This window comes from Barbus barbus (genome assembly GCF_936440315.1).
Source record: "Barbus barbus genome assembly, chromosome: 15".
Taxonomy (NCBI): Eukaryota; Metazoa; Chordata; class Actinopteri; order Cypriniformes; family Cyprinidae; genus Barbus; species Barbus barbus.
In genome coordinates, this window is record NC_136743.1 from 15,396,404 (window position 1) to 15,410,157 (window position 13,754).

Here is a 13,754-nt window from a genome sequence, read left to right on the forward strand (position 1 = left end):
GATTTCCCCACACAGATTTCAGCTACAAATTGCTCACACAGATTTTCACATTGACCAGCAGAAAGCCGTTTGGTTTGAAAGTAGCCTCAAATTTTTACAAAGAAGAAAGTAAGGTAGACATGTTTAGAACGACATGACATTTTTCATTTTAGATTGAACTATTCCTTTTCCAAGTGACATGCTTGAAATAAATAAAGGTTGTGTTTTTCACAGAGCGTGTGAAAATGCTCTCAGTCCAGTCTGTAATTTAGTGCCTCAGTGTGTGCTTCATTTTCTGTCTTTTCTGTGTCCTTACACTCATGCTCTTTAAATATCCCAGCCAGTGTTTTGAAGCGAGGACCCCAGTCACAGAGATTTCTGTAATCCTCCTTGGGTTCAAGCACCCAGGACTCAATGGAACTGAGAGACTCGGCCACGGATCCCTCTCCCTCATATGCATAAGTGACCAGAGAGTCATATGGAGGTGTTGAGCTCTCCAGAAGACAGTGATGGATGTAGGCTCGGATGTCCTCGCTGTCCTCGTTGGGCATGCACGCACTAGCCCGATCGGGCTCATCCTCTGATCTTATTTTTTGCAGCTGCGTCGTCTCTTTGATGCCTTTGGGATTGCGTAACGTACCTATGTCAAAGGCCTGGGTGTCTTCTTCCCCACCCCCTTCATCGTCGTAGTGGATCACATTGTCCCGGATGTCCTCTTTAGACGACATCAGAGTGTCCTCCTTCTTGTGTTTTCTGAGGCCCATATAGAGCACCACCATCACTGCAAAACACCAGAGGCGCATAACTTGTTTTGTGGCGTAATACACGTTGACATACATACAGTACAGGACCTTTAAGTGACAACAACTAGTGAAAAAAGGGGTGGTCAGATTTTCCAGAGCCATTAGCTGGTTTCTTTTTTGTTCTGAAGTGGGTTTTGAAAATGGGACTAAAGAGAACGGCAGCCCGAGGGTAGCCATAATGCAGTTTTGACATTCTGTCTGTCACCATCGTAGTGCCTTGGTCGTGTGAGAGGATGGGAGGTAGTTTTTCATCTCCATCCTCAGAGGCAGACAGCGCACGCTCGCCCCACTCCACTCAAAGAAAGACGCAAGCGAGAAAGAAACAGGAAGGCACAGGCGCTGCTACGAGAATTAAAGATTAGACCAAAACAATTAACGCTTTCTGAAGAAGCAGAGGGAAAATTTGGCTAAATCAACCTGCATGTGTTATTAGGGGAAGGTTTTCTCCTGTTGTTATTTTCTAGTGTTTTAGAATATAATATTGATCACATTCGAATCATTATTTCTGCATCAGCTCCCCCAAGTGGTTGCCTTATAATAGAATCTCTCTTTTCTAACGCTGGCAAATGAAAATATGAAGTCAAAGCATATCTGTTCATCGCACTGTCACTCTCTGCTACAGAAATCACTTACCTAGTACTTATTGCAATACAGAGCTTTTATTGCAATTCTACCTTAGGCGTTCCTTAGTACTCTTGTCTCATTACAGATCTTTTTTTTTCTCGCATATAGAAGATTGTTTTTAAATAATTATTACAAGGATGATTTCACATTCCATGCTTTATGTATACTTTATATTATATGGGTGTTTGTGTAACTATGGGAACTTTGACCTTCATAAACTCTTAAAATATGCTTTTCATATCTCACTATTTTATTTAATTTGTCCAGCAATGTTTATATGCATCGCAGAAAAAACAAATGTAAGTAATTTTCTGCTGAAAGTCATGAACATTTCCTCGCAAATGATGTGCTTTCTGTGATGAAAATTATTTTTTTTCCCTAGAAGATGGTTTTGTTTTTTAAGGCTAATTTCATTGCTAGCATTAATGTATTTTAAATATACAAAAATAAAATAGTATGTTCATGTGTTGCATAATTACAAAATTATAGCTTAACTGGAAATTAAGTACAATTCAAATATTTTCTTCATAAGTGATAGGTGCCGTGATTCTTCTCACAAAGGGTGGAATAAATCATTTTTACACAATGATTCTAAAAATGGTTAGTAGTTTATGTTTGTATGATGGATTTTAATATTTTAAGATTGAAAGTCTGAGTCTGGGACAAAAGTAACCAATAAAACCTAAACTAATGTTTGGAGTTACTAAATAAATCAATATATATGTTCAGCAAGAATGTATTGTATTAAACTGATTGAAAGTTTCCATTAAAACATTGATTCTGTTACAATAGACTTCTAATTCAAATAATGTAAAAACAATATTGAGAATCAAATCAGCATATTAACGATTTCTGTAAGATTATGTGACACTGAAGAATAGAGTTGCCTTCAAGACTAAATTACATTTTAAAATATATTCAAATAGAAAACTTATTTCAAAATGTAATTATATCTTACAGAATTACTGTTTTTACTGTATTTTTGATCAAATAAATTCAGTCTGTTTGAGCATAAGACTCTTTCAAAGTTTTGAATAGTAAATAAACGTCTGGGACATAGACTCCCAGAAGTTAAAGAAATACTTCTATTATTTGGTTGGCACTATTGTCGGTAATGTTAGCGTCCTGCTATCAGAGCCTTGGGCCAAATCAAATGACAAATAAAAACAACTTGACCACACAAACACAACCCTTGCTTTTTTCTTGTATCTTCTCTATTTATCACATTAAATGAATAAAATGCATATTTCTTTGTCTTGCCAGTATTCTGTTGGACGCAAATGTGTCTAACTCACCCAGCAGAATGACAATGCAGAGCAGAATGGCCATTAGAGCTCCAGTGCTGAGTCCCATGGGAAAGAAGACGGCTTCCGCATTGCAGGAAAGGAGGGTGCTGTCTGTGTCACAGGTACACACCCGCACCGACACTGTCCCCGTGCTGCTTTGGATCGGATACCCGCCGTCCTCCACAACGACCGGCACCAGGTACATGCTTTGCTCCAGTCTCCGAAACCCCCCTCGCCTGGTTATCACTCCAGCTGTGTTGTCTGAAATCGAGCCCATGAGACCATCATGAGACTGTCTATAATGCAGATTTAGTGTAGGCCACACATGATTGTACTTGATACATTTGCATCTGGAGATAATCAGTAACAATCACAGTCATGCTTTCAGGGATCATAACCTGACATTCCAACATTTCTCCACGACAGAATGTTACGAATTCACGAGCCACTTATGCAGTACAGGGACTGGCCTGATTCCAGAATTAAGAAGAAAAATGGATCCCTTTGAAGTGGAAATAAGTACAGAAAAAAGTGGTTCTGGTTAAGGGGATAACAAGCTAACATGAGGTACTCCTGGGAAAAGTATGATATACCTTTCTGAGAAGAGTCTCTGACACAGCTGGAGTCCAAACAAAACTAGGATGCACAACACTTCAGGCTGTTGAGGAGTGTTTTAATCTCAATAAGTATGTTTCTTCCAGCTATCATCTGCAGTGTTAACTACAGATTTAATGTAAACCTTACTGAAAAATTGTATTGGTTAGATGATAGTGTGGCCTTGTAGATAAAGCTTTAGGCTAAAACATTGCCAGTGTGTTCTGCAAGTTTCTGTTTTAGTAAGGTACTTAACCCCAGGTCGTTCCAGGGGGATTTTCCCAGCACTAAGTGTACATTGTTAATATCTCATTTGTCTGACACACCCATTTCAGGTCTTGGAACACACATATATACATATATATATATATATATATATATATATATATACACACATATATATATATATATATATATATATATATACATATTTTTCTATACCTTTTCTATACTTCTATACCTTTTCTATACTTGCTCAGTGTTCTCCTGATGATGGGCTCATGAACAGTAACATTAGTCAATGTGAGAAAGGCGTCTAGTTGCTTAGAAGTTACCCTGGGAACTTTTGCAACCTCGCAGACTATTACACGTTCTGCTTTGGAGTGATCTTTGTTGGTTGACCACTTCTCGGGAGGGTAACAGTGGTCTTGAATTTCCTCCATTTGTACACAATCTGTCTGACTGTGGATTAGTGGAGTCCAAACTCTTTAGAGATGGTGTTGTAACCTTTTCTAGCCTGACAAGCAACATCAACTCTGGTGTCCATGGCAGAGTTGCAAGAAGAAAGCTACTATTCTCCAAAAAGAAAATTGCTTGCTAAAGATCATGTGGATTAGCCAGAGGACTATTGGAGAAAGGTTTAATGGATGGATGAAACCAAAATAGCTTAATAAACCAAAAATAACTTATTGGTTTAAATGAGAATTATGTTCGAAGAAAAGAACACACAGCATTCCTGCTTAAGAATCTTATCCCATTTGTGAAACATGGTGGTGGTAGTATCATGACTTGGGCCTGTTTTGCTCCATCTTGGCCAGGACAGCCTGCCATCATTGATGGAACAATGAATTCTGAATTAAACCAGCAAATTCTAAAGGAAAACATCAGGACATCTGTTTAAGAACAGAGTCTCAAGAGAACGTGGGTCATGCAGCAAGACAACAACCCCAAGCACACAAATCATTCTACCAAAGAATGGTTAAAGAAGAACAAAGTTAATGTTTTGGAATGGCTGAGTCAAAGTCCAGACTTGAATCCAATTAAAATGTTGTGGATTCTTTTTTTTCAGGATTCTTTGAATATAAAGATCCAAAGATCAGCACTTATCTGAAATAAAAAGCTTTTGTATCATTATACACTATATAGCATTCAAAAGCTTGGAGTACTTTTTTTAAGACATTATAGAAATTAATAATTTTATTTAGCAAGGATGCTTCAAATTGATAAAAAACAAATCTATCTGTTGTTTTTAACATAATAGGAATAATAAATGTTTTTGAGCAGCAAATCAGAATATTGGAATGGTTTCTGAAGGATCATGTGACAGGAGTAATGATGCAAAAAAATCAGCTTTGAAATCACGGGAATAAAAATCACATTTTAAAATATATTCAAATTATTATATAAATTATATTCAGAAAACATTATTTTAAAGGGAACCTCCCTAGTGAAAAAAAGTAAACAAACTGGGTGTGCTCTGTCTTCTCCGTCTCTGCGAACTGCTTTTTGAAACACGTCACTAAAATGAACTGTACCTATGCCTGTTTTCACTGATGCTGCCTTCACATGCAACCAGAATGATGAATAGGAATGTGGTAGTTAAAAACTGCATGTGAAATCAATGTGAAGTCGACCGCTTGAATTTGTCAAGCTCATAATTGCACGTAGGGCATATAAAGTTTGTGATAGCATGCTAAGGCACAATGACACCAGCTGTCATTATTTTTATTGTGCCATGCTCCCTGTCTAATTCATAAACGATCATTTATTATGCACAGTACAATCAGGTGACTGACTTTTAAACCGAGTACGTTTTCTGTAAAGTTAACAGGCTTGTACTACTAGTGGAATGTTTATTTGAAAGAACAGCACCGGTATTGCCGGAGCTTGAGCTCTTGTAACTCTGCCCTCTTCTAAAAAGGAGGCCGGGAACAGCAGTTAATTTCCATTTAAAGGGACACACATAAAAACAGCGCGTTTTGGCTCATACCCAAAAAGTGGCAATTTTGACAAGCTATAAAAATTATTTGTGGGGTATTTTGATCTACAACTTCACATACACATTCTGGGGACATCAGAGACTTATTTAACATCTTGTAAAAAGGAGCATAATAGGTCCCCTTTAAATAGTAAAAATGTTTAAAACTTTTACTGTTTTTGCTGTACTTTAGATCAAATAAATGCAGGCTTGGTGAGACTTCTTTAAAAAACATTAAAAATCTTGCTGATCAAAAACAGGGTGGCATCCTGGTTCATAATCAAGCTTGAAAACACAGTAGGGCAGGCGCATGCTGGTCTGACAGTGAGGGCTTTGCTTGGCGCTCATAGCACTAAGTCAACGTGCCGAGATGTGCTTGTCCTCGCCTGGAAGGTCGACTGACCCCGTCATGAGGGGTTTGTTACGCCTGGGCAACTGGGGGATTTCTCTTGACAAGGTAGGAGCCATTAAAGCACACCTTGTGCCTGTTTGGCTGTGCAGCCCTGAGTGACCCTGTCTCTGTGAATCACAGCTGATGATATTCATGTGCTGAGAACACTGGGGACGGAGTTTGGGAGCAGGCAACGAGGCTGTAGGCGTCTGTACAAATGGATCATGCGGTGATGTGCTGCTCTGGGATGCGACCACTATTCATGTCACAGCACTAGCTCGGGTATTTTAGAGTTTGTTCTCCTGGTAGATACTGTATATATGTTGTTTATCTGAATAACATGGCCTAAAAAAACTATTTGAACCTACTTTTAGTACAACAATATAGCAACAGCTGATGAATATAAATAGTGCATCTTTAAAAGAATATTCCATGTGATTTCATCATGTTTTTGAATATCAGACTATAGACTTGAATATCTTTTGGGTCTGACTCTCTATGCATTAGGCCACGACTGCCCCACACCTGAATATATTTCTTTACAAGGGATAAATCACCCAAAAATGAAAATGAAACAGATGATTCAAGATTTTTTTTTTGTATGTGACGAATAAAAATCTTGAATCTTGAATGATATTTTGAGGGATAAATAAAATAAAATTGAATAAAATTAAATAAAATTTAAAAATGTTAAATTTCTTTCATGACATCCATTAAAGATTTGAAACCTTCTTCAAAATAAAATACAATTATTATTTTTTTTAATTTCGAACCCAGATTATTTTATTACATTAACTACAAGACTTCTTCAAATTATCTCATTTTGTGTTAAGAAAAAATAAATAAATAAACAGGTTTGGAACAACTTTGTGTGAGTAAATATGATGAATACATCTGAATCTACAGGAAAACGTTGTAGTTACGGCAGCATTTCATTTGCAATAAATAAATCAAATTAATAATAACTCAAATTTATCATCTATGCTGAAAACAGTTGTGCTGTTTAACATTTTTGTGGAAACCATGATATATTTTTTTAGGATTATTGGACAAACTGAAATTTCAAAAGTACAGTATTAATGTGAAATATGAATATTTTATAATATTATAAATATATTTACTATCACTTTTGATCAATTTAATGCTAATCATCAATCTTTGGCAGAATCATTTCTTTATTCCCCAAACTTTTGAACGGTAGCGTGTGTAATAATGTATATTTCATTTACTTTTTTACTTAAACAGAAATGGTGTGATTCATCTTGGAGCTGACTGGTTTGGTTTATAGCTTAGAATTCTTCACAGAATAATATTTTTATATCCCTATGGAGAAAAAAAAACAAATAAATTGGAAAAATACTTTTGGAAAAAGACTACTTGACAATTTCATGTTTTTACCTTTTAGTTATGAGCTATGTGCTTAAAAATAAATAAATAAAATAAAATAAAATCTTCAGCTTTCCAACTTACTTCCATAGTCCCTGATTGTGAAGTTTCTGTTCCTGGTCTGTGAAGGGGATTTGAAGTAGAATCGGTGCTCGACTGCGGGCATGTCTCTGTCTGTGGCGCTGATGAGCTGAATCACCTAGAGAACAGTCAACTGAATAAATCACCACAGAAAGAGCTTGCATATTTCATAAAAGCACTTATAGTGTTGAAAAGACAGCAATAGTCTGTTTGATTGACAGAACTGACGTGCTTGACTCATCAAACCTCAAAGGGATCGTTTGAGGTTGCTCACTACCTTTATGACTCAACCACATGGGGTGGAACTTATGACGGGCGTGCTGCCAACTCCACAGACCTCTGATGACAAAGTCAAGCATTCTGAGAGAATGACAGGATTTAACTTGGCAGAGAGAAATAAAAAAAATAAAATTACTCCATTCCCTTAGTATATTATGAATATGCTTTCTTACTATCAATGTGTGCAAATACATTTTATTTCGCAGGCACTAGAAAAACCACGCAGATCCACGAAAATAATGATTGGTTTTAAACAGGTTCAACACTTCAACCAATCATCAACCAATCTGTCATTGGTTGGACATACAGGTAGTCCCGCCCCTAACTAAAGCTATTGGCTGAGCCATTGTTGTTGTGACTTACTGGTTAGTGTTTAAATTTTTCAAAGGCAGCTCTTTCTGAATATTTAACTGAGAAAAGGTTTAAAACAAATTTGTTAGTATTAATATTAATCATGTATATTTCCTCTTGTCAGGCATAAAGGATCATTCATAAAGTCAAAATTCCAGCCCCCAATTTCTTTCTTTTTATTTTTTGAAGTGTGTAATATTCACTTTTGTTTTTACATTTGTATTCATATTTATCATGATCTTTTGCTTTTGTTGTTATTAGACATTTAGTAAATACTAATACATTGATTATTGATACATTTAAATAATCCATCTTTACGAATTAAACATTTTGGCCCGGTTTCACAGACAGTGTTTAGACTAAACCAGGATTAGGCCATAGTTCAATTAGGACATTTAAGTCATTTTTATGAACGTACTTAGAAAAAAAAAAAAAAACATTGCAGGTGTGCATCTTGAGACAAAACAAAGGCACCGATATATTTTAAGATCAGTCAGTGCAAGTTTCTTTCAGTTGAAATAGCTCAGATTTACATTTTAGTCGAGGATTAGGCTTAAACCTGGTCTGTGAAACCAGGGGTAGATCTGTATTAATACATTTCTAAATTAATAAAAATTAATACATTGATATTAATAGTCTATAAATGTTCTATGTAGTCAGAATAGATGTGCAAATGAGGAATTCATAAAAAATATGAACTTCTAATCAAAATTCATATAGTTTTAAAAAATACAGTTTGTAAAATGCCAAAGAAACTACATTTGTGTTCGCATTGATTCATTTTTATACTTATTATACATATGTTTAAACCATTTGTTGAAATATTTTTTCAGGAATTTCTTAGTATTGTGTAACAGCATGTAACTTGATTAATAATCGCTTCCCCTTGAAAATTTCATACATTCATCTTCAAGGGTTTGTGTTGATCGGTTGACTGTCTTTAGTGAATTCTGAAAAGGCTTTGTTGTGTCATTTATTCTGCACATTTCTAACATACAAGCAAGGGAACTTCACTCTCTGGTATGAAAGACTGAATGGGGAGACACTGATAGACAGCGTTGTACTGGGAGTAGCTCTCTTTCAGCATGAAAGGAGAAGATCAAGGCACAGTTCTCTCACATTAATTAACTGCAGCACCAACAACAAGCCCAGAAACACAAATTCACACACACGCACACACACACACGGACACATACACTTACCTGTCCTACTTTTGCATTTTCACAAACAAATGTCTCGTATACAAAGGCAAGTTCTGGAGGAAATTCATTGACATCCAGCACTTTGATTGTGACAGTAACTTTGCTGGACAGCAGGGGGTTGTCTGAAAGATCAAACAAAGTATTGTCCATGAATCAGATCAGTGAATACTGCAAAAATGTCAGACACATTTCATATTTGAAAAAGGAAAAAATAGGACAAATGAAGCATTCGGAAAGTCTTTGACGTGTTTTACTGACGCCCAGTAACACTCTTGAGGATCTGATGATTTTGAAGTTGCTTTCATGTTACAATAAATCCTTATAACGTATCCATTGTAGCTAAAAAATACAAAATAATTTTGGCTGGATCATTCATATCTGAAGAAAACTTTGTAGTTGTGGCTTTTCATTTGCAAATCAGCTTGATGAAAAATAATTTACTTATTTATTTGGTCTTTTGACAAATCTCTTATTTTAACTGGATTGGGCTTTTATTTATGATTTTGACATTTTATTTTAGCCGGTATGAGTGAAGCAATGCTGTATTTTCATTCTTGTCCACTAGATGGAGACGTGATCTATAAAAATGTGGACTGGTATAAATATATATCCCCATTTGAATCTACAGTTAAAGTATGTATGCCAACCTGCTTGGTTCTCTAAGCTGTGCATCTGGATAAGACACAATCCACCATACTTACTAACTTTTGTTGCTACAACAGTGACGTTGTGTTCTGTATTTCTCTCTCTGTCCAGGGCTTCACTGACAGACAGAGTTCCTTCAACAGGGTCAATGTCAAAGTGGTTTTCAGAGTCCTTTCTCCACTCAACAGAATATCTACAAACCAATTTATTAAAGACAACAACGACAACAAAAAACTGATCAACCAGATTACACATATCATGTTCAATTAAAGAAATGTCATTAGATTACTTTGGTAAAGATTAGAATTAGAACTCAAATATAAAATGCAGATTTTATTTCAGAGTTTCATGATTATTTAAAAAATATGCAGTAGTTCACAAAAAAACAACAACAACAACAAAAAAAAAAAACAAAAAACTGTCATCATTTACTCATATGAAAGAAGACAACAACAGTTTTGGTGTCTATTTACTTCCAATGTTCCTCCAAAAGTTTGGAAACACCCCTGGCAAAGTGTGGTTTTGGATGATATCAGCATAAATCCTTATCATTTTTTGGTGCAAATACATTAAAGTAACTTGATATTATCATTGAAGACCAGCAATAAAACATAATAATGGCAATATATACATGTCAAAGTCAGACATACCCCTTTGCCAGCTGTGATGCCTGGTTACTGGTTTAAACTTGGCCCAGGTTTTTAAAAGATTTTTGGGTCCGCACACCTTAATACTGCAGCTTCCACAAATGATTGCCAATTGAAAGTCAATGTTTGAATAAATTGACAGCTCGGATGCCCAGATTATGCAGAGATGTAATAGCTGCTAATGGTGGATATTTTGATGAATAAAATATGTAAGTTTTTTCTATGTATAAACTGTTTCTATGTATAAAATATGTTTTCATAGTTTGTGTTGTCCCTTATAAGTGCAAAATTATCACAAATTAAAAAAGATTCATGCCAATATTGTCCAAAACCCCACTTTTTCTAGGGCGTTTTCCAAACTTTTGGAGGACAATGTATAGAAAAATACACTGAGACATTTCAAAATATCTTCTTTTGTGTTTCATAGAAGAAAGAAAGTCATACAGCTTTAGAATGACATGAGAGTAAATTAATTTTGTGTAAACCATTTCTTTAAGTATCTTTCGTGGGATATTCAATAAGTGAAAGGTGAAAGGTAATAGTGGAGTTTTTCTGTCACGGTGTACACAGCAGGGAGGCTCAAGGACACGCAAACGAGGATATAACTTTAAATAATAGTCTTTACTGATGACATCAAGGCAGGGCAAGACACAGACAGGAACACCGGGGAGTAACGAGTAGACCAGACAACACGAAACTCAACAAGCAGGAACTTAAATACACGTGTTAATGAGACAAACACACCTGAACAGAATGAACTAATAAATCACATGAAACAAGGACAGGAAACAAACCAAATAAGGAAACATGAGGCGGGAACACATGAAAGACACGACAGAACCCTGACACTTGCATTCTTCCTAGTGATTTAAATCGTTTATATATATATATATATATATATATATATATATATATATGTATATATATATATATATATATATTTTTAGAACAAATGACTCATTCAGGCTCATTCTCTCATTCGTTTAATGGCCCTTCCTGTAGGCTACGCCAGTAAATGGCCACCAGTGAGTGAGTCAGTTTTGAGTCTAATTCATGACTGATCTAGCCCGAAGGATTCAGTGTTTGAGTCTCGAATCTAGTTCAGCTCCATTCGGTCTTGTTCTACTTCTGACTGAATTTCTGACTGGAAAAAAGCAGAAGTATTATTATTTCTTTAATTCTCAATTTAGTTGTGAATAAGTCTCCATTATTGGCCACCCTATAAGGCTAGGGTGTGCAACAGTCAGCTTCCCAGAAGAATAACTTCCAATTATAACTACATGGTTGTTAGTCGATGGTATATGCTTTTTCTGAAGCATCAACCCACATATTTCACCTTCCCTCATTAAAGCTTTTGCTTTTTGTCGGATTTTCAAATCCTGTCTTGCTTTAAATCAAAGTTTAAATGTTGTGATTCAACTATTAGCTGGTTAGTTTGTTTTTCGTGGCTTACAACTCTTTAATGAAGACTTCCTTTGGGGATAATTAATAATATTAATAGTAATAATAATAATAATAATAATAATAATAATAGAAAACATATTTCCAGAACCAAGGCCACTGAAAAAGTGGATGGGCACCATTGCATTGTATTTCTTGGCAAAAAAACAAACAAAAAAAACGTCACGTCCTCCTTCTACAAGGGAGAGGCTTCAGTGAACAGAAAAATAACTGCTGGGTAGTGATTGAACTTTGTTGTTTTCTTAAAAGATTTGTTCAGAAACATTAAAAGGCTGAAAGTCTAAAGCATGCACTGAAAGTCTTGTGTCACTAGATGATAATGAAAACTAATTTCTGTTGGATTTTCATTGATTTAACATACAGCTTATGTAGGTTTAATTGGTAACATTTCCTTTACATACTCTCTGATTTGATTTTTGACTGCCATCTAAAGTACAGAGACCTGATATAAATGTATATTTAAGGCGAGACACTGCAGGTGAATAGGGTAAAGAAAAAAGGCTATCACCTTACTTACCTAGTTGATTGATTACATTGATAATTGCAAAAAAAAAATTATATTACAAACTTTCAAAAATGTTAGGTTTAAATATGCAAATGTGGCATTATTTAATGAAATATGTGCTAATTTGCATACATTTCTAGAACAAAAATCTAAACACTGGATGAAGTTGGTTTCAAAATTCTTATTTCATTTTATTGATATATTAGAGTCAAACGTTTTTACGGAGGGAATTTTGGGTATCTCCTTTTGTCACTCCATAATTCAGAAAATACTTAGAACAGACAGAAAACAACAAATTTTCATAATTTTGGGGGGAATAAAATGTTGTATATAATCAAGCAAATTATATATGAACAAATCCCTCTGTAAAAACCTTCAGGATATAGACAGGAATAAAGATGTAAAGTTTGGTGTGTGTAAGTGCAACTGAAGTGGAGATATATGGCTCAATGTAGGAGAGAAAACGGCCTTTAAAAATATGTTTTGTAATTGAAATCTATTGACACAAATAGATATAGAAATACTTAACAGTGTCTTTTGGATGTTTTCTTTCCACTAGTCTGAAAAATACTTTATGAAAAACCTAAAAGCCCAAAATCTCAAATTTGACAGGTGCATGAAAAAACTGTGTTTTGCCCTTAAGTAAATAAAGTCTAGCAAAATGACTCCATATCCACTGGCACGATGAGAATTGTGGAGGAGACTTTGTCAAAAAATAAAATTGAAGAAAATGTCCTTTTATTTTTGTATTAATACTATATCAATTATTATATATCTAAAATATGTTATTAAAATAACTCTAATTATAAACATTTGATTAAATACATAAAATCATAAAATCTGTCACTAGATGCTGATGTTGTAGAATAATATTTGCACACTTTCTGCTTCCTGTCTGCATGTGTATGAGCACTCTTGTTCTCTTTGAACTAGTCTGCAACTTTTCAGCCCACTGCTGTGACCTGCAGAGACCCCCGTTTCTTTAATATAAGCAGCCTAGTGGATCAGGTAAAGAAAGAGGATGTCTGCTTTCTCCCTGTAGCACCAGACCTTTACCAGGGTTGCATTCCTGTCCCTTCCTTTCTGTCTCACATGTCTCTCTACCTGCTTGCCCAAGGTTTTCTGCTATACAAGCAAAACCTCAGCCAGAGTCTCAACTGGATTCTTAGTAAGTGCTACTGAACACTGAACTTCACAAACTTCCGTTCTGCTGTCAAATCACCCCTCAACAAATATTCCATCCTCTGGGTAAGTTTTGTAAGTTATACATTTTAAATAAAGAAAACCTGACTGGAGGGGGTCTGAATATATAAATCAGATCTA

General features: G+C 35.3%; 1 protein-coding gene across 1 annotated transcript in view; it reads right to left on the reverse strand.

Annotated features, from left to right (window-relative positions):
* Positions 1–230: 230 nt before the first annotated feature.
* Positions 231–13,754, reverse strand: part of LOC306881453 (cadherin-12-like) — a gene marked incomplete at both ends in the record, with an annotated part of 39,618 nt that continues 26,094 nt past the window's right edge. Inside the window, 5 exons of the mRNA XM_079435561.1 lie at positions 231–760; positions 2,702–2,953; positions 7,345–7,459; positions 9,174–9,295; positions 9,875–10,011. Coding sequence (XP_079291687.1) covers positions 231–760; positions 2,702–2,953; positions 7,345–7,459; positions 9,174–9,295; positions 9,875–10,011 — 1,156 coding nt within the window. The remainder of the gene's footprint in view (positions 761–2,701; positions 2,954–7,344; positions 7,460–9,173; positions 9,296–9,874; positions 10,012–13,754) is intronic.